This window comes from Coregonus clupeaformis, chromosome 40, assembly GCF_020615455.1.
Source record: "Coregonus clupeaformis isolate EN_2021a chromosome 40, ASM2061545v1, whole genome shotgun sequence".
Classification (NCBI taxonomy): Eukaryota; Metazoa; Chordata; class Actinopteri; order Salmoniformes; family Salmonidae; genus Coregonus; species Coregonus clupeaformis.
The window spans coordinates 2399075-2421028 of NC_059231.1; the positions used below are offsets into that span (position 1 = coordinate 2399075).

General features: G+C 49.5%; 1 protein-coding gene across 1 annotated transcript; it reads left to right on the forward strand.

The window, feature by feature from the left end:
- The first annotated feature begins 1193 nt into the window (after nt 1–1193).
- LOC121554829 (Krueppel-like factor 7) lies at nt 1194–20105 on the forward strand. The gene is made up of 4 exons (XM_045212010.1): nt 1194–1208; nt 1501–2146; nt 12415–12538; nt 18393–20105. The coding sequence occupies exons 1-4, from the start codon at nt 1194–1196 to the stop codon at nt 18442–18444; spliced, it is 837 nt and encodes a 278-aa protein (XP_045067945.1). The 3' UTR covers nt 18445–20105.
- Nucleotides 20106–21954: the final 1849 nt, after the last annotated feature.

A 21954-nucleotide genomic window follows, 5' to 3' on the forward strand; every position in this document is an offset into this window, starting at 1 on the left:
TGTCCTGGCACTCTGTGGGGTCTGTTTGTGTTTGTGAACAGAGCCCCAGGACCAGCTTGCTTAGGGGACTCTTCTCCAGGTTGATCTCTCTGTAGGTGATGGCTTTGTTATGGAAGGTTTGGGAATCGCTTCCTTTTAAGTTGTTATAGAATTTAACGGCTCTTTTCTGGATTTTGATAATTAGTGGGTATCAGCCTAATTCTGCTCTTTATGCATTATTTGGGGGTTTTCGTTGTACACTGAGGATATTTTTGCAGAATTCTGCATGCAGAGTCTCAATTTGGTGTTTGTCCCATTTTGTGAATTGTTGGTTGGTGAGCGGACCCCAGACCTCACTACCATAAAGGGCAATGGATTCTTGAACTGATTCAAGTATTTTTAGCCAGGTCCTAACTGGTATGTCGAATTGTATGTTCCTTTTGATGGCATAGAAGGCCCTTCTTGCCTCTCAGATCGTTCACAGCTTTGTGGAAATTACTCTCTCTCTCTCTCTCTCTCTCTCTGTCTCTGTCTCTCTCTCACTCTCCCTCTCGCACTCTCTCTCTCTCTGTCTCTCGCTCGCTCTCTCTCCCTCTCTCTCTCTCTCTCTCTCTCTCTCTCTCTCTCTCTCTCTCTCTCTCTCTCTCTCTCTCTGTCTCTCTCTCACTCTCTCTCCCTCTCTCTCCATCTCTCTTCCTCCTTCCCTCCCTCCCTTTCTCTTTCTCGTAATAACACTTCCACGGCTGGTTTATTTCTCTCCCTTGTAAAGCAGAGTGGAGGGAAACAGTGAGGCCAGCACAGTTCACAGCTCTGGAGAGCTCTCCCAGGCAGGAGCAATCAATCACAGAGTAATCCCCTCTCTCACTGGGCTCGGCTAGAGGCAGGTGACATGGTCCACACTGCCTCTCTCTCTGGTCTCTGCTAGGGGCAGGTGACATGGTCCACATTGCCTCTCTCTCTGGAGCGGTTGGACCACTGGACCATACTGGTGTGATGTGAGGAAATGATAGTCAGATTGTGATGGTGGTTAGATTAGCAGAGCAGGATGTGTATCTAGTCAGATTATGATGGTGGTTAGATTAGCAGAGCAGGATGTGTATCTAGTCAGATTGTGATGGTGGTTAGATTAGCAGAGCAGGATGTGTATCTAGTCAGATTGTGATGGTGGTTAGATTAGCAGAGCTGGATGTGTATCTAGTCAGTTGTCATATGATATGGAGAGTGTGGCTGTCAGCTGAATCACTCATGTTGACAGTGTTTCATATAGGGTTGATATGATCTGTTGTTTCATATAGGGTTGATATGATCCATTGTTTCATATAGGGCTGATCTAATCTGTAGTTTGGTATGTGTGGTTTAGGGAGTATTATGGTGAGGCTGTTGTGTCCGTGCTGACCATGGGTCCCTGTTTCTGACTGAGTGACCTTGTCTCTCCCTTGAATGATATGTGTAGATTATGAATGAGGGGTTTTCTCCTGTACTGTTCCTGTTTCTGACCGTGTCTCTCTCTCTCTCTTACAGACGTGTCTGGAGTTGGAGCGGTACCTGCAGACGGAGCCCAAGCGTCTATCAGAGCTGTTTGACGAGGAGCTTGACTGCCTCCTGACGCCTGCCTTCATGCAGGGTGCTGACAGTGACCTGATGGATCCCCTGGACCCACTGGACCCACTCCTCCCAAACCTCCCCGACCAGCCCAGCCCCCCTCCCCTCCTCGTCTCCCTCCCCAAGGTCCTACAGGCCCCACACCCCCACAACACCAAGGCCTCTGGAAAAGAGTCTGGAGCAAAGACCACCAAGGAGGGGGTCAACGGAGTCAACGCTGCCCAGCTGAGTGCCGTCACCTCCCTCACGCCGCCCTCCTCGCCGGAGCTGGGCCGCCACCTGGTCAAGCCCACGCAGACTCTCACTGCTACGGCCGACGGCACGCTCACGCTCAAACTGGTGGCCAAGAAGGTTGGTCTAAACGCAGCCAAGCTGGTGGCCATGCACGCCACGCTACCCTCGCCGCCCAGCAGGGGGGCACACAGCGACAGCGAGCAGGGGTCTGGGTCGCTGGGGGGAGATATCCCAGAGAACAAGAAGAGAGTCCATCGCTGCCAGTTCAACGGCTGCAGGAAGGTTTACACCAAGAGTTCCCATCTGAAGGCACACCAGAGGACACACACAGGTGAGACAGAACCTATAGGTCTTGACCTTGTGCACTGTGTACCATGCATCATGCACCAAACACACTGCCTGAAAACTGTCTAGCCTGGCCATGCACCTACAGTAACACAGGTGCAACATGCACCTAACACAAGACTCAGAAAGATGATAGGTTTAGGTTTTAACGCTCTGCCTGAAAACAGAAAGATGATAGGTTTAGGTTTTAACGCTCTGCCTGAAAACAGAAAGAAGATAGGTTTAGGTTTTAACGCACTGCCTGAAAACATCTGTTTGGCTATCAGTTCTCAGCTTGATTGGGGTAAGTGTAAGGATTGCAATCCAAAGTTATGAAGTAGAAACAATGAGGCAGTATTGATCGATCCCTCTATCTCCCAGTGTGAGTTCCTTCATATGAGCTAAAAATGTCAGCTCTGCATTGATGCCTCTCCCATTCACCTCAGTGACTCTATTGAGTCTCTAACTGAAACTAGTCTCTCCATCCACAAGCTGCCAGCGAGGGAGTGATATGGTAATTGCCAGATGATTGATAGACTGACAGGTCTAAATGGAGTCTCAGTGCAAATTCAGCCATATCTGCTGCAGCCTGGAGTATCTTATTTTATTTTATTTTATTTCACCTTTATTTAACCAGGTAAGCCAGTTGAGAACAAGTTCTCATTTACAACTGCGACCTGGCCAAGATAAAGCAAAGCAGTGCGATAAAAACAACAACACAGTGTTACATATGGGGTAAACAAAACATAAAGTCAAAAAAATACAACAGAAAATATATATACAGTGTGTGCAAATGTAGCAAGTTATGGAGATAAGGCAATAAATAGGCTATAGTGCAAAATAATTACAATTAGTATTAACACTGGAATGCTAGATGTGCAAGAGATTATGTGCAAATAGAGATACTGGGGTGCAAATGAGCAAAATAAATAACAATATAGGGATGAGGTAGTTGGGTGGGCTAATTTCAGATGGGCTGTGTACAGGTGCAGTGATCGGTAAGGTGCTCTGACAACTGATGCTTAAAGTTAGTGAGGGAGATAAGAGTCTCCAGCTTCAGAGATTTTTGCAATTCGTTACAGTCATTGGCAGCAGAGAACTTGAAGGAATGGCGGCCAAAGGACGTGTTGGCTTTGGGGATGACCAGTGAGATATACCTGCTGGAGCGCATACTACGGTCTGACCACCGCTGCCCTCCCCGTGAACCAGAGAGAGAGAGAGAAGTCCCAGGCTAACGTGTCCTCCCCTTAGCATTAGTCGTAGTAGCGCTAGCATCAATGTTAGTGCCGCTAATCCTTCTCCTGAGGCCTGCTGTTGACTCGGCAGGTTTCATCGCTGCCGCGCGCTACAGCGCTAGTGATGCTAATCATCAAGGCGTTCGTTCGCCCCTTCCTTCTTCACCACCACCAAAATGGGAGGAGGGAAAGAAATGAGTGAGGGATGGAAGAGATAACTGCATCATGCTGCTGTGTAGCTGTGTAGCTCCGGCCCTGATATGTTCATTACAAGACAAGAGCAGTGCAGTACAGGGATGTAATTAGCCCACTTCCCTTTTTTGGTTATAATGTCCATACGTCAGTGACACACAGGGAGGGAGATTAAGATTAGTGCAGGATTTAAAGTTCCAATGCTGCCGTTTTTATCTCAATATCAAATCATTTCGGGGTAACAATTAAGTACCTTGCTGTGATTATTTTCAATTAAAAAGAGCAAAAGAGCAATTTCTCAAGCATTAATTTTGCTAGGAATGTCTGGGAGTGGTCCGAGTGGGGAGGCGAAAACTGAAAATTAGCTGTTATTGGCAGAGAGGTTTGGAACTCTCTTCTACCAAAACAGGCTGACATTCCAGGCAGCCTTTTCAAACAGCCCTTACACTAAAAGGGCATTATCATCATTTACATAATTTCACAGTATTATTCCAACCTCAAAGTGTGGGAAATATATAAAAACACAGGAAAATCCAGTTTTTGAATGCACTGGGCCTTTAAGGGAGCCTTGCTGCATGGGGATGACATGCTCCTGGATGGCCCCATCAATAGCAGCTTCTGTTCAGACAGTCCATAAGGAAACACACAGCCTTTCACTGAGGTTTAATAACCATAGAATTAGAATGTCCATACGCCAAGTTGATATTCACGTAATAATAAGGAATTCCCGTCAACCACATCCACAAATTGGGGAAAACAAACATTCTTTCCTATTGACCCCCATTGTAAAAGAGCCAGCTTCGTCGTCGATTTTTTTGAAATAACAAAACATGCCAAAAATATGCTGTGTTGTTCAATGTACATGTAACCAGGTCAAAAATCCCAACCTACTGTTCGCAATGCTCACACATAGGGAAATAGAGCCTACGAGAAAAGCCCTGTGACTTCAGGCTATTCGGCGTGTGAGAGTGGGAAATTTGAGGACCCGGTGTCCAAGTAGGCTACACGTAGCTATGTGTGTGGAAAACATTTAATCACAGGTAAGACATTTAACTTGTTTAGTATTGTCCGTTTGAACCTCCACTCACTACTGGTAGCTGTATAGTCCGTTTGTTTGTGTTGTTGGTCTTGGCTAGCTCACTCACGTGGCTGCTAGGACCATCATGAAAAGGGGCATGAGGGAAGCCCTACAATATTACGTGTTTCTATGTAGTGAAAACGCTCGGGAGCAGGCAATGTTGAAAAGTAATCTTTAGACATGTTGTACGTTCTCAAAGGTAGTTTTGTAATTGACTAAAACAAGCAGACAACAAGAAAATTGCATTTGAAAAAGGTAAAGTATTTGCTGTGAGCCAATGGGGTAACCTAGGTAACCACAGGTTGTTTCCCCCACAAGCGGGCAGGGCCGCGATGTCCTATCTAATACCGACTAGGACTATTCTAGTGATTCTAATTCTATGAGTTTAACAGTGTTCTAGAATGTGGGCAGTCAGAACAGAAACCCACCCACCATGTTCCTATCTTCACTCCTCTGGTGTTGGGAATGGATGGTTTGGTTTAGGGAGATGGGAGCTGCTGCATGGATGAAACTCTAGGAAATGTGAAATGGGCCATAATTGTGTCAGTCTGTCTGCTGTAAGTTCAGCTGAGAGCTGAGAGATCATAATAGGCCCTACGCTCTATCTCCAGTTGACTGAGGAAATGTAATTAACTGCAGAACACAGGCACCTGTAATGCTGGTGGGAGGGGGTGGGGGGGGTGATGAGGCAGAGGGGGTGCGTTGCTAGGAGACCATATCAGAAACAGGCGAGAGTAGAGTCCGTAATTGCCTGATTATTTGTGGCTCCTGGTACCAGTCTCAGCCTGTTTCAACAAAGTGCTGCCCATTCCAACTAGCCCTGCCCCCAACACCACCCACCCCCTAAATCCAGCTTCCCCCCCACCCCCAAAAAAACCTCCAAGCCACCCCAACCTGCTCTCTTTTTTGGGGATTTGGGTTGCCAGGCAACTGTATTAGACTCATCCAGAGCAGAGCCATAATTGGCTGGTGTTGCTGAGTGTCCATGGCTGGCGGATTCAGCCGGCTGCACGCCTCTCTCTCTCTCTCACACAAACTCTCTCTCTCGTCCGGTTACTAGGCGACTCCATCATGCATCCTCACTTCGCCGAGTTATAATTGGCTCGCATAGTGGTTGCCGTGGCACTATGGCGGTGGGTCCAAGCCGGCCCTACTTCATTCTGTCAAGTCTGGAGAGGGGGAGAAGGGAGGGAGGGAGAGAGGGACAGAGGGAGGGAGGGGAAATGCGAAGGGGAGGTGCTGATGGTAGTGGAGAGGAGGAGAGGAGGAGAGGAGGAGAGGAGTGGGAGCTTTGGCCAATTACTGGGGAAGGGGTGTGAAACGTTTACTGTCTCGCACCTGTGACCCCAAGACTCTCCAAAATGACAGAGAGCGGTCCTTGATGCCTGACTGCCTGCCTGCCTGTCTGCCTCTAGCTCTCCCTCCCTGCCTGTCTGCCTCTATCCCTCCCTCCCTCCCTGTCTCTACCTCTCCCTCCCTCCCTGTCTGTCTCTATCTCTCCCTCCCTCCCTGTCTGCCTCTATCTCTCCCTCCCTGTCTGCCTCTATCTCTCCCTCCCTCCCTGTCTGCCTCTATCTCTCCCTCCCTCCCTGTCTGCCTCTATCTCTCCCTCCCTGTCTGCCTCTATCTCTCCCTCCCTCCCTGTCAGCCTCTATCTCTCCCTCCCTGCCTGTCTGCCTCTATCTCTCCTTCCCTGTCTGCCTCTATCTCTCCCTCCCTGCCTGTCTGCCTCTATCTCTCCCTCCCTGCCTGTCTGCCTCTACCTCTCCCTCCCTGTCTTCCTCTATCTCTCCCTCCCTGCCTGTCTGCCTCTATCTCTCCCTCCCTCCCTGTCTCTATCTCTCCCTCCCTCCCTGTCTGCCTCTATCTCTCCCTCCCTGCCTGTCTGCCTCTATCTCTCCCTCACTCCCTGTCTGTCTCTATCTCTCCCTCACTCCCTGTCTGCCTCTATCTCTCCCTCCCTGCCTGTCGGCCTCTATCTCTCCCTCCCTGCCTGTCTGCCTCTATCTCTCCCTCCCTCCCTGTCTGCCTCTATCTCTCCCTCCCTGTCTGCCTCTATCTCTCCCTCCCTCCCTGTCTGCCTCTATCTCTCCCTCCCTCCCTGTCAGCCTCTATCTCTCCCTCCCTGTCTGCCTCTATCTCTCCCTCCCTGTCTGCCTCTCTCTCTCCCTGCCTGTATGCCTCTATCTCTCCCTCCCTTCCTGTCTGCCTCTATCTCTCCCTCCCTGTCTGTCTGCCTCTATCTCTCCCTCCCTCCTTGTCTGGCTCTATCTATCCCTCCCTCCCTGTCTGCCTCTATCTCTCCCTCCCTCCCTCCCTCCCTCCCTGCCTGCCTCTATCTCTCCCTGCCTACCTGCCTCTATCTCTCCCTCCCTGTCTGTCTGTCTCTCTCCCTCCCTCCCTGTCTGCCTCTAGCTCTCCCTCCCTGCCTGTCTGCCTCTCTCCCTGCCTGTCTGCCTCTATCTCTCCCTCCCTCCCTGCCTGCCTCTATCTCTCCCTCACTCCCTGTCAGCCTCTATCTCTCCCTCCCTGTCTGTCTCTCTCCCTCCCTCCCTTTCTGCCTCTATGTCTCCCTCCCTCCCTGTCAGCCTCTATCTCTCCCTCCCTTCCTGTCTGCCTCTATCTCTCCCTCCCTCCTTGTCAGCCTCTATCTCTCCCTGCCTGCCTGTCTGCCTCTATCTCTCCCTCCCTGCCTGTCTGCCTCTACCTCTCCCTCCCTCCCTGTCTTCCTCTATCTCTCCCTGCCTGCCTGTCTGCCTCTATCTCTCCCTCCCTCCCTGTCTCTATCTCTCCCTCCCTCCCTGTCTGCCTCTATCTCTCCCTCCCTCCCTGTCTGCCTCTATCTCTCCCTCCCTGCCTGTCTGCCTCTCTATCTCTCCCTCTCCCTCCCTGTCTGCCTCTATCTCTCCCTCCCTCCCTGTCTGCCTCTATCTCTCCCTCCCTCCCTGTCTGCCTCTATCTCTCCCTCCCTCCCTGTCTGCCTCTATCTCTCCCTCCCTCCCTGTCTGCCTCTATCTCTCCCTCCCTGCCTGTCTGCCTCTATCTCTCCCTCCCTGCCTGTCTGCCTCTATCTCTCCCTCCCTCCCTGTCTGCCTCTATCTCTCCCTCCCTCCCTGTCTGCCTCTATCTCTCCCTCCCTGCCTGCCTCTCTCTCTCCCTCCCTGTCTGCCTCTATCTCTCCCTCCCTCCCTGTCTGCCTCTATCTCTCCCTCCCTGCCTGCCTCTATCTCTCCTCCTCCCTGCCTGCCTCTATCTCTCCCCCTCCCTGTCTGCCTCTATCTCTCCCTCCCTCCCTGTCTGCCTCTATCTCTCCTTCCCTGTCTGCCTCTATCTCTCCCTCCCTCCCTGTCTGCCTCTATCTCTCCCTCCCTCCCTGTCTGCCTCTATCTCTCCCTCCCTGCCTGCCTCTATCTCTCCCTCCCTCCCTGCCTCTATCTCTCCCTCCCTGCCTGCCTCTATCTCTCCCTCCCTGTCTGCCTCTATCTCTCCCTCCCTCCCTGTCTGCCTCTATCTCTCCCTCCCTGCCTGCCTCTATCTCTCCCTCCCTCCCTGCCTCTATCTCTCCCTCCCTCCCTGCCTCTATCTCTCCCTCCCTCCCTGCTTCTACTCTCTCCCTCCCTCCCTGCCTCTATCTCTCCCTCCCTCCCTACCTCTATCTCTCCCTCCCTGCCTGCCTCTATCCCTCCCTCCCTGTCTGCCTCTATCTATCTCTCCCTCCCAGCCTGCCTCTATCTCTCCCTCCCTGTCTGCCTCTATCTCTCCCTCCCTCCCTGTCTGCCTCTATCTCTCCCTCCCTGCCTGCCTCTATCTCTCCCTCCCTGTCTGCCTCTATCTCTCCCTCCCTCCCTGTCTGCCTCTATCTCTCCCTCCCTGCCTGCCTCTATCTCTCCCTCCCTCCCTGTCTGCCTCTATCTCTCCCTCCCTCCCTGTCTGCCTCTATCTCTCCCTCCCTCCCTGTCTGCCTCTATCTCTCCCTCCCTGCCTGCCTCTATCTCTCCCTCCCTCCCTGCCTCTATCTCTCCCTCCCTGCCTGCCTCTATCTCTCCCTCCCTGTCTGCCTCTAGCTCTCCCTCCCTCCCTGTCTGCCTCTATCTCTCCCTCCCTCCCTGCCTCTATCTCTCCCTCCCTCCCTGCCTCTATCTCTCCCTCCCTCCCTACCTCTATCTCTCCCTCCCTGCCTGCCTCTATCCCTCCCTGCCTGTCTGCCTCTATCTCTCCCTCCCTCCCTGCCTGCCTCTATCCCTGCCTGCTTGTCTGCCTCTAGCTCTCCCTCCCTCCCTGTCTGCCTCTATCTCTCCCTTCCTGTCTGCCTCTATCTCTCCCTCCCTCCCTGTCTGCCTCTATCTCTCCCTCCCTGCCTGCCTCTAGCTCTCCCTCCCTGCCTGTCTGCCTCTAGCTCTCCCTCCCTCCCTGTCTGTCTCTATCTCTCCCTCCCTGCCTGCCTCTATCTCTCCCTCCCTCCCTGCCTCTATCTCTCCCTCCCTCCCTGTCTCTATCTCTCCCTCCCTCCCTGTCTGCCTCTATCTCTCCCTCCCTGTCTGCCTCTATCTCTCCCTCCCTGCCTGCCTCTATCCCTGCCTGCCTATCTGCGTCTATCTTTCCCTCCCTGTCTGCCTCTCTCTCTCCCTCCCTGTCTGCCTCTCTCTATCTCTCCCTCCCTGTCTGCCTCTCTCTATCTCTCCCTCCCTGTCTGCCTCTCTCTCTCCCTCCCTGTCTCTATCTATCTCTCCCTCCCTGCCTGCCTCTATCTCTCCCTCCCTGTCTGCCTCTATCTCTCCCTCCCTGTCTGCCTCTCTCTCTCCCTCCCTGTCTCTATCTATCTCTCCCTCCCTGTCTGCCTCTCTCTCTCCCTCCCTGTCTCTATCTATCTCTCCCTCCATGCCTGCCTCTATCCCTGCCTGCCTGTCTGCCTGCCTGCATAGCAGGCTCTCATGACAAGGCAACACTGTCTGGGGATATGATCTGCTACGGGTTTTACACAATGGAGGAGAATGGGCAAATAAAAACCTTCAGGTCTTTTGGCAAAATGTTTATGAGTGTATCAAGGGGCAGAGGCAGGCAGATGTTCAGAATGTGTTGCGTTCATGTGTTCACCCCAGAGGTAGAGGAGTGTTGTGTGGAGTGTGTCAAGTGGAATCTGGCTGTAAAGTGGTGTGTTGCTGATTCAGTGCTGAGGTGTTGCCGTATCTCTGGCTTCGTCCGAAATGGCACTCTTTTCCCTATATAGTGCACTACGCATAGGGCTCTGATCAAAAGTAGTGCACTATATAGGGAATAGGGTGCCATTTTGGATACACCCTCTTGCTCAAACAGCAGCCAGTACAGGGTCATTACCCAGTACCCAGAATGCCTTCTACTGATTTGAATAATATTCAAAACACAGAAAGGAAAGCACAGCAGATGATCCTGAGGTGTTTCTTCCCTGAAATCTGTGTCACACTACCACAATCTCACCACAGACAATGGATCAAATAATATCTAAAAAATAAACGGAATGAGAAAAGAGAATGGGAAATAAAAAGGTAGCACTCACAGTCCATGTGCCTGTTCTATTCCCATCTCATCTTACAACATGGAGGATGGGGGGAGTGGGGGGTGTAGAGGAGAAATGGAAGGATGGAGGAGTGGGGGGTGTAGAGGAGAAATGGAAGGATGGGGGAATGGGGGGTGTAGAGGAGAAATGGAAGGATGGAAGAGTGGGGGGTGTAGAGGAGAAATGGAAGGATGGGGGAATGGGGGGTGTAGAGGAGAAATGGAAGGATGGGGGAATGGGGGGTGTAGAGGAGAAATGGAAGGATGGAGGAGTGGGGGATGTAGAGGAGAAATGGAAGGATGGGGGAGTGGGGGGTGTAGAGGAGAAATGGAAGGATGGGGGGACGTGCGTTGCATCACTCTGTTCTCTCCTCTCCTCCTCCGCCACGTCATCCTTTACTTTCAGTTGCATCATCGCGCTCGCAGCAGATTCCACAGTGCACTCCATTATGTAAAACAAAACCGCATCATCCTTTACCGTCTGCTGCTGGGGTTGCCTCGGATTTACTTTTGGCAATGAAATCACTGACATTTCTACTACTAATCAACACCTTTTGTAGCAGATGTTTGTAGCAGAATTGGCTTAAATGACTTCAATCAACATATGCAGTACTCTACACAGTACATTGCTGCAAATCAGCAGAATATATTTTACCATGGTCATTTTCAAACATAAGGACATTTTCCATACGTTTATTCTTTAATTCTACTGGAGGAAAGGAGAAAACACGCTTTTCCATTTACTTTGGGGATTAAAAGGAAAAGCTCCTCTGTCACGACTTCCGCAGAGGCTGCCCACCCTCCTGGTTCGGGCAGGCTTCGGCGTTCGTCGTCACCGGAGTACTAGCTACTGCCGGTCCCATTCTCAGCACTCTCTTGTCTTGTCAATCACACACACCTGGTGCTCATTCCCCTAATTAGTATGTGTATAAGTGTTCCCTCTGTTCCCCTTGTGATTGTTTTGTTGTAAGAGCGTGTAGCTCGGTTGAGCTACATTTCACTGTGTTATTGCCAAGGTGGATGTTTTCCCTTGTACAGTTTCATTTGATGCTTGGGGCGTTTGATTTATGCAAACGGATTAAACTCTGGACTTCGGTATTTTACCTCCTGCACCTGACTCCTTCCTTCACACCTCGTCACATCCTCGGTGTGATTCTGAGCATCACCAGAGCTGTGTTCTGTAGAGTACCATCCCCACCTCCATTCGCCTCCATTCACCTCCTTTCGCCCCTCCACACACAGCCTGACAGTATAGGGACCCTCCTCTCTCCTCACTCTCTGCTTCCTCTGTCTCCCACTGTCGCCTGTGATTTGGACGTACCACTGCTCTCCCGATTGAGCCGCTTAGATTTCACTTTATGGCACTTTAGTCTAGTTAGGAAGATTGGTAGACATGGTGATCAGGGGAGGCGGTGGCAGCTGGCTGACTGGAAGTACGGTATTACTTCCCATTAAGCGTCATTAAGACCCCAATTATCGTTACCACCCCCGGATCTGAATCAACCACGGCAGCAGCGCTCGGCAGCACCAGGGTGGGTGCCACCCCAAAACCCTCTCCGAATTTAGCCCCCTCCTACCCACCACCCACCAGGTCTAGGCCCATTCGAACACAGCCAGCCTGGTCCCCAGGAGGGGTACCTCAGGGTCCGGACACCCCCCCGCACCCTGCTGCACCCCCCTTTCACATCCCAAAAGGGATTTTTTTTCACCAGGGAGATAAAAATACAGCATGTGAACAATAGATATCTCCCTCTCCCATCTGTTCAACTGGGGAGAAAATTCATTAGAATTTCAGATCTCTCCGCAGGGGGTCAGGGAGCAGAGAGGAGAGGAGGAAGAGGGGAGCAGAGAGGAGAGGAGGAAGAGGGGAGTGTAGAGGAGAGGAGGGAAAAAAACGTTTCATTTTCACGGTGATTTTAGTTTTAGGATTATGAATTAATATGGCTTCGCTGAAAGACTTCATTTAGCGAACTCTCGGAGTCCCAGGCTGGCTAATTGACATGATTGGGTGATGTTAAACACTGCGGTAACTAAGCCTGGGTGTGTTATCCTGGCCTGGGTAACTTCTGTAACACAGGGACATTAACTAGCTGGGAGGAGCTCATCTGTGGCTGCTTGGTGATGATGTTATAGCAGTTTACAACTCACTATTCCCACCTTAAAACATAAAATAACTGTTGTATTTAGGTCACCGCTGTTTAAAGTGTAACGTTTTCTTTTCTCTGTCTGTCTTGTCAGGTGAGAAACCATACAAGTGCTCCTGGGAGGGCTGTGAGTGGCGTTTCGCCCGGAGCGACGAGCTGACAAGGCACTATCGCAAACACACCGGGGCCAAGCCCTTCAAGTGTAACCACTGCGACAGGTATGTACCACACACGCCAACATCAATTACACACACACTTTGCATGTCACCGACCCAGTGGTGAAGAAGTTACAGAAGATGGATAATTTCTCTGTCACATGATCTGTCACATGATCTGTCACATGCAGACATGGTCAAATATTGTATGTCCTATCTCAAACAGTACATCAATGCACTGTGCAGTACATGCACCACTTGTACATTGATGGTGGAAGGGGTGAGTTAGCCGTATACAATGTAAAGCGCATTGAGCTGTAGAACAATATTTGTTACATAAATGCAAGTCATTGCTGTAATGTCCCCTTGGACAGCCCCAGTCCCAGTAGCAGCGCTCCCTCCCTCCCTCTCCTTCTCCCTCTCCATCTCCCTCTCTGTCTCCCTCTCCGTCTCCCTCTCCGTCTGCCTCTCCATCTCCCTCTCTGTCTCCCTCTCTGTCTCCCTCTCCGTCTCCCTCTCTCTTCCTCTCCGTCTCCCTCTCCGTCTGCCTCTCCGTCTTCCTCTCCGTCTCCCTCTCCGTCTGCCTCTCTCGTCCTCTCCGTCTGCCTCTCCGTCTCCCTCTCCGTCTCTCTCTCCGTCTCCCTCTCCGTCTCCCTCTCTCTTCCTCTCCGTCTGCCTCTCCGTCTCCCTCTCCCTCTCCGTCTTCCTCTCTGTCTCCCTCTCTGTCTCCCTCTCCGTCTCCCTCTCTCTTCCTCTCCGTCTCCCTCTCCGTCTGCCTCTCTGTCTGCCTCTCCGTCTGCCTCTCCGTCTCCCTCTCTCTTCCTCTCCGTCTGCCTCTCTGTCTTCCTCTCCGTCTTCCTCTCTGTCTTCCTCTCCGTCTTCCTCTCCGTCTTCCTCTCTGTCTCCCTCTCCGTCTGCCTCTCCGTCTGCCTCTCCATCTGCCTCTCCGTCTGCCTCTGTCTCCATCTACGTCTCCCTCTCTGTCTCCCTCTCCGTCTCCCTCTCCGTCTCCCTCTCCCTCTCCCTCTCCGTCTCCCTCTCCCTCTCTGTCTCCCTCTCCGTCTCCCTCCCTCCCTCTCTGTCCTCATCATGTGCATAGCAGCACTCTACAGACTGTCTCACCTGTCCTATCTGGCAGTTAACACAGGCTCTGCTCCAGTCTCTGCTGAATAACTCAGTCACAGGCCAATCCTGTGTTATCCTGTGATTAGGCCGTTCTCACACGCTGCTCTCCTCTGCTTCCCCTGCTGAAGGCACTGGCAGGGGTGCGTGCTGACACTAACAGTAAAAGCACCAGTGAAAAATGGTGGGCGTCTTAAAGTGAGATGGTTATGTAACAGAAGAAAAAGGAACTAAGGAGAAAGAGTGAGCGACCAAACACAAACCAGCTTGGGCATGCACAGGCCCTCTCTCCTCACACACCCGTTCACACACCCGTTCACACACCCGTTCACACACTCATACACACACCCGTTCACACACTCATACACACACTCATACACACAAGATCATCCATTTTCTAACAACAGACACAGTGACACTCATCAGACCTCTCTGTCCTGCTGGAGACACAAAGGAAGCTCTTTGTCTGTGAAGACAGCAGTGTGTGTGTGTGTGTGTGTGTGTGTGCACACGAGCTGTGTCTGACAGAGAGGGTACATTTGCATTAGAGTGGGTCTCTGATTGATAAGCTGTCAGGTGATAATAGCAGGAAGCAGTCACCCTGCACGCGTCCCAAATGGCACCCTATTCCCTACATAGTGCACTACTGTTGACCAGAGCATATAGGGGATACCGGGATAGGGTGCCATTTGGGAGGCAGACCCTGTCTTTCACACACAGGCAACAATTACACACTGGGGCCAAGGCACAAACTGATCGCTCCAGGTGGAACCACAATTACCCAGCTCCCACTCTGTCCCCCTCCAGAGGGGGTCCGCTTTCCAAAATCCACCATCTCCCTCCCTCCACACACACACACATACACACACACACCTAGACCAACCTTAGCCACTGTATATAATACACCATAGTCCCACTCAAGCCCACACCACTGACTCCCCAACTCGGGGGAGTGCATAATCAAATCCATGTTCACACACTCATTACCAGCATATATTGTGGCTGTTGGCTAACAATGGGGCTATTTGGAGCAGGCCTGCTACTGTTACGGGAATTGACAGGTCCAGATGCCAGGCCTGCTTTAGACACACACAGCCTCCAGGACTTGGATGTGAGCTAAGCCAGCCAGCCAACCAGTTCAGACACTCAGACTCTCTCTCTCTCTCTCTCTCTCTCTCTCTCTCTCTCTCTCTCTCTCTCTCTCTCTCTAAGTGCCTCGTAGGGGACTCTAATTGGACCCTCCCAGTTCCTCTAGTTTAGGTTTAAACCTAACCCCCTCCAGATCACTGCATGTTCTGCTGACACACATACTATATACCAGGGTTACCCAACTGGCGGCCAATGGAACTCATTTGGCCCGCAGGTGATTTTATTTGACCCCCCCCCCCCATTGTTGGACATCAAAGACTGTAAAAACACCAGCAAATCATCTCCAAGTGATTTGAATTTTGGAAATCTGTTTCCATGCATAGAGAGATACTGTATACAGTATGTGATCGTATACAAATGTTAGCAAGGTTTGAAATGATTATGTTTTAGTCAAATATTATATATCTGTTTGTGTGTGTGTGTGTGTGTGTGTGTGTCTGACAGAGAGGGTACATTTGCATTAGCATGGGGCTCTGATTGATAAGCTGTCAGGTGATAATAGTAGGAAGCTGTCAGCATACCACCCTGCATCCTACTGCTGGCTTGCCTCTGAAGCTAAGCAGGGTTGGTCCTGGTCGGTCCCTGGGAGACCAGATGCTGCTGGAAGTGGTGTTGGAGGGCCAGTAGGAGGCACCTTTTCCTCTGATCTAAAAAAAAAAAACATTAAAAAAAATAAGCCCAATGCCCCAGGGCAGTGATTGGGGAGATTGCCCTGTGTAGGGTGCCGTCTTTCGGATGGGACATTAAACGGGTGTCCTGACTCTCTGTGGTCACTAAAGATCCCATAGCACTTATTGTAAGAGTATGGGTGTTAACCCCGGTGTCCTGGCTAAATTCCCAATCTGTCCCTCATGCCATCATGGCCATCTAATCATCCCCAGTTTCCAATTGGCTCATTCATCTCCCCTGTAACTATTCCCCAGGTCGTTGCTGTAAATGAGAATGTGTTCTCAGTCAACTTACCTGGTTAAAAAAACATTTGTAATTATGTTCCGGCCCCCTGACCATCCGCTCAAGAAACAATTGTCCTGCGGCTGAATCTAGTTGATGGTCCCTGCTATACACACACGCACACACACACACACACATACACACACACGCAAATACTCCCATGCACATGGTTCTGTCACAGAGACGAATAGAACATCAGTTAAAGGAAGGAAGGAAATGCGAGGAGCAGCACTAGATGTGTGATAAAGAGCACCCAGAGTGGAGCTGGCTGGATCACTACCTAGAACTCATCTGCTGATTATGTCGTAGGAGTATGTCACTCACACTGGGAAACGGCTGTAAAATGGCTGCCAAAACATTGAGTGTGAATAAGATGACAGTGGGTGCATCCCAAATGGCACCCTATTCCCAAAATAGTGCACTACTTTTCATCAGGGCCCAATGTCACCCTATTCCCTATATAGTGCACTACTTTTGACCAGAGCCCTATGGGCCCTGAATGAATGCACTATATAGGGAATAGGGTGCCATTCAGGACGCTTCCAGGGTTTGAGACTGAACCATCGTGCTGAAGTGTCTAAATGGGGGAACTGAAACCTGCATTGGATTTAGAACACCAACTGTGAAGCCTTTGTGATTGATAAATCCCTCATCTTAAAAGCACATCCAAATGATTTCCTTGTTGACGTTGTCCTCTGAAACAGATTGTGGCCACTCCTAAATGAATGGCTATACAAACAGTAGACTGGTGCCGCATCCCAAATGGCACCCTATCCCCTAGATAGTACACTACTTTTGACCAAAGCCCTACCAAATGTAGTGCACTATAAAGGGAATAGGACACCATTTGGGATGCTACCTGGCACAGTGGTTAACTCAACCCCGTCTTCTGCAAGGCCTTTGAAGCGTCTTGTGAGTGACGTGGCGACCATCAAACAGGCGTGCTGATCTCCCCTCTGTGAGGCAGCCTGTTCAGGTACCTTAGGGAACGCCTAGCTGGATGGGCCAGAAGGAACTCACATTACCATCAGAATGGGAGAAAGTTTAACAGTAAATACAGCCAGTGTTTTGAGCTCTGAGCTCCTCTCTGAGCCTTTCCGATACACACACACAGGAACATCATTAATTCTGCCTAATCAAGCTGGGACCCCCTGCAGGGTGAGGTAGAGGGCGGAGGGGTATGGCGGGGGGGCGTACCAGCTGGTGTGGAAGCCCTGACAGTGACTCGGAGGGCCATCTGTCCAGCCATCGGACCTTACTCAGCCCCCACTGGCCCTCTCTAGAAGTCACACCAGACAGGTACAACATGGACAGTTCAAAGGGAAGGTGTGAGGGAAGGAAAGAGAGAGAAAGGGAGAGAAAGAGAAGCCATTAAATGAAAGAGATTTTGTCAGAAGTCTTGAATAGCAACCTGCATCTGGCCTGCTCTGAGAGAGAGAGAGAGAGAGAGAGAGAGAGAGAGAGAGAGAGAGAGAGAGCGAGAGAGAGAGAGAGAGAGAGAGAGAGAGAGAGAGAGAGAGCGAGAGAGAGAGAGAGAGAGAGAGAGCGCTTTCATAACTGTTCAGTGTTCTCCCACCACCCGTACACACCACGGCTAGCTGGAGAAATAGCCCATCATGGCTGAGAAACCTCTTCTGGATTTAAATTGCAGAGCTGTCTTTGGACAAATTAATAATGGATCCAGCCGTCGGCAAATTGAATTTTTAATTCCTAATTTCACTCTCCCACATTTTGTTTTCTAGCTTGCTTTATTCATTTCAGTTGTGATTCATTTTATTGCTTTGCATGAGTGTAATAGGATAATCCACCCTTACAGCCTCATGTGGCGTATATTCTCCCTGTTTGCTGTTATTTATCACCCTCCAGTAGCAGTATCCAGTGAGCTTAATCGATTAGTACCGAAACAGGCCTATGGGCTGTTGCCCCCCCCACCCATCCACATGCCATGGCTCTAACTAATAAGGGGTTTCTGCTATAGTATTTCACCTCTAGCTGTGGTATAAATCGCAGAACCAGGGACCTTGATTTGTGGCTGCGTTTTGGAGAATTATCGCACATGCTCTTTAACAAACGGAAGAGAAGGAGCAATCCTATTGCTGAATTGGCATGTCCTCATTTTGACTAACACTTATGTGATCAAAATAAAGCAAGATATCATTTATTATTAAGGGGCAAATGTTTTTTGTCCTTGAAAGTCTTCACTCCATCTGTACACATGTTACACAGCTCTTTGTTTTCTCATCCAGACTCACTTAACACTGATTATTAAACACATTTGCATCTGTGTGACTCAGTTGGTAGAGCATGGCGCTTGCAACACCAGGGTTGTGGGTTCGATTCCTACGGGGGGACCAGTATGAAAATGTATACACTCACAACTGTAAGTTGCTCTGGATAAAAGCGTCTGCTTAAATGTCAAATGTATCAGCAGCAGGAGAGCAGTGTCTGTCGTAGAATGTAACTTATCACTGAGATTATCTGAATGTCCATTTATCCAGCTAACATCTGGATGTACAGTTTAGAATCTGGGTGTCCATCTTGCTAAAGGCACATGATCAGTCATGCAGAAATGGAACTTTCAGCCTCTCGATGACCTTCCTGAATGCATAACCGTGTTTACCTACTGTTATTGAGTAAGATAGTTTTGACTTCCCACACAAACAACCTCTTCTCTCTTTTTTTCACTTCTCTCCAGGTGTTTCTCCAGGTCAGACCACTTGGCCCTGCACATGAAGAGGCACATCTAAGGGAGAGGGAGGAGGAGAGCGAGGAAGACGAGCGAGAGAAGGGAGATAAGAGGAGAGAAGAAGTAGGCAGGATGGAAGACGAACCACACACCAGCTTCGGCTCTCACCGTCCCGAGGCTGCCCCCGCCACCTGAGACCTGACATTAGAAGCAAAGCATGGGGGATGACACGCTGTACGGATGTAAGCCACGACCCGGGACGGACGGATGGTCGGCGAGGACAGATGGAGTGAAAGAGAAGGAGGAGGAGCTTTTTTTTTTCACACTTCCATGATCCCCACATCTCTACTCAACAGTCTACAACTCTCTTTTATTGCATCATCCGATTAGCCATGCCTTGGTCTGATCCAGGCCTGGTAACTCAGACACTGCCAAACCAATATGCTGATCCAGTTACGACCCATTTACACTCTACTGTTTATTTTCTGTACATTTAAACTATAGAGCAACTTGCAAAAGGAGATGGTTCACCCAGAATTAACTGCTAAACTTTGACACGCCAATCGCCAGTGTCTTGCAGAAGCAACGATGGGCATCCCAAACCAACAACAACTATTGCCTATTTTATTCTGGTGTGCTGTTTCTCAATCCCATCACAATTTTTAAGGGGTGTCTCTTGTATAAGAACCCACAACCCTCAGCAAGCTATACCGTGTGAAATAACAACAATGCCAAAATAGCAAGACAAGAGAGACCAATGGAATTAGTGGCCAATCCGTCAGTTGCGCCCCCTGTCTGTGGGAGGAGGGTCTGACACTTCAGAGAGTGAGCTCTGTGACCCACCGGCACCGTGCTGCTGACTTCTCAGGCTCTCCTGTAGGAGGCGCTCTGCTCTTCTCTCTCACCTTCACTCCTGCCACCTCACAGGCAACAACTAACAAATGCGCAGCGACACTTTCTTGCCTTTGTTTTTTAAAGACAATTAATTATTATTATTATTAAGAATAATGGTCTGTTTTCTCTCAGCTGAAATGTCTTAAAAATTCACTGAATGAAAAAAACAAAAACAGTTTATGTACAAACGAGGAAGAATGTGCACATTTAAGGGAGGAACAACGAATGAACTTACCCCGACCCGTATGCACAGGCTAAACTCAGTTGCCGCTATCTAGCACTGACAGCTAAGAAGATGGAAAAACAAAAAAGAAATCACATGAACTCTGAAAGAAAAAGGATTTGTATTGTTGGCCTGATATGAAAGGAAATACCCTCTGTTTTCCACTCTGTGTTTTTCTCCAATGCGATCCAGCTGAAAACAAACCTTGGCGGGACCTTCGAGGCTTCAGCACCAAGCCAGGGCCAGAACAGAACAGAACACAAAACTGGAAAATGTTTGCTTTGTTTGTGTGGATTGTGGAACCCTATCTCCTCCAGTATGGAAGGGGAGGGGCCTGGGTGGCTGGTCTGCTGTGACCACACACCCTATTTGGGAAACTAGGGACCTGATAGGCTACTGGACATGAATCTGGGACTAAAGACACCCAACTCTCTGGGTATTAGAAAGGACAACATGGCCTCATCATCCCAGAGGGACTTGCCTGTTTCGTATCCATTGTCTGCACTGACTTTTTCAATGTTATCTGTGCTTTTTTTCATATAGTACAACAAAAAAATCAGAAAAAAATAATACAAATAAAAAAAACATGCATAAAAATACTCAAAAAAATACTACACAAAAAAACTATTCTGTCTCTCTCACACTCACACCGTACAGGCACATAGACACACACCGACACACAGAACAGTTTCTTTGTTCATGGCTCCACTTTGAGATAAGACTTTAAAAAACAGGAAAATATATGATTGAGTTAATGAACAGAGTTGGAAAACAAAACACTGCATGGCAGCTTCTCACACTCGGATCGCTTCCCGGAATCATTTGTTCTGCTCCAAATTTTTCACAGTAGGATTTTTAGCAATTGTTGTTTTGTAGAAAAAGATCTGATTCCGCTGTAGGTAACGGCTTTGAAGTGAGAAAATGAGATAATTCTCATGTTCAAACAATCTCAGTCTCTGTATGTTAACAATCAGCTTCTACAGCATGGGACCAGATTCCTCTGCCCCAGGTCTATGAAGTCTTGCATAGCCTTGCAATCAGGGCATTAATACCAATATCACTGATACTGTCACTATTACTGTACCCACTACCCTTCCCCTCTCACATACACCCTGGCCTCCTCACATCAGTTGTAATGGCTGCTGTATCAGAATAGATGCCATTACTGTCTCTATAGTAATGTGTACGTATCTGCCATGCCAGACTCTCCTAGACAGTCCCAGAGTTGCCCTCAGGAGGGCTGGTGGAGCTCAGAACAATCTATACCAAAAACCTCCAGCGCGGAACTGCCCTCGAGCCACGGGCAGGGTCTGGCACAGAACACAGCGGCATCTGGGAAGCCGACCGCCTCCATACCAGGCCTCTTGGCACCACCAGCGCCGCGGCAGCTTTCTCTACAAACACAAAACAAAAACAGTCTCTCGACAACAAGACGATGTAAAACTAGAGATTAAGATTGTCTTTGTGTTTTGATTCCACTTTTTAGTTGGAACTTCTTCCTTGTTGTTTTGTTGTTGTTTTAACGCTACAATTATTATTTTTGTTGCCATGGTGGATGATGCAAGGTCATGCCAAAATGTAAGAAATGCAGGGGGACGGGTTTTGAACGATCCCCCCTTCTATGTACAATCATGTAGGGTTTGTTTGTGGCACTTTTTGCAGGATTTGCGATGGTATCTCTGTGTGTGTCCCAATGCGAGCTATAGCACGGCACATCCTTTGGAAACATTGTGAATCTAATTTGCGTTGTGAGAAAGAATACTACTAATAGACTGGTGGCCAAGTGTGAAACTAACAGTGTGGGAGACTGGGATTGTACTGTGTGTTGGTTGATCCATTCACTTTAAGAGAGCTTTCAATCTATCTAGCAATGGCTGACAATATTGCTTTTGTTTTGGTTTTGTTTCTGACGTTTTATTTTCTCTTCAAACCACTCAAATCACATTCATTTGGGATCACAGAGCAGAATGATGAAAAAACAAACACTAAAACTCAAAAACCATACGCCATGCACTTCACTTGCACCTCCAATAGGTTCAAGCAAATGAAAACTCCTAAAAGACTCTTATGTTCTAGCAGACGTTCACTTCTGGTTGTAGCCTTTTCTACAGTGCCCACTGCAGCAAAGCCTGGATACAGTAAACAGGAAATGGATACAGTGGTCACGGTAATTTAGCCCGTAACAGGCCTGCATGCTAAAAAGATAGCAGCACACAGTTTAAATAAATCCAAATTAGCCCAACTTTAGTCCCCTTGGGTACACACTGACAGATCTCAAACTCCACTTCAAATGAAAAGTCCTATTCTATTTCAGTCCTGTGGCATTCCCACCAGAAGTAGCTAGCTAGCCCTCTTCCCCTTTCCCTCGCCTGTTAAAACACTGCTTGCTGCCATGGAGATGCTCCTATGTAGTTTCCTGAGCGCTAGTATCCCACAGCTCTGATTAGCATTAGC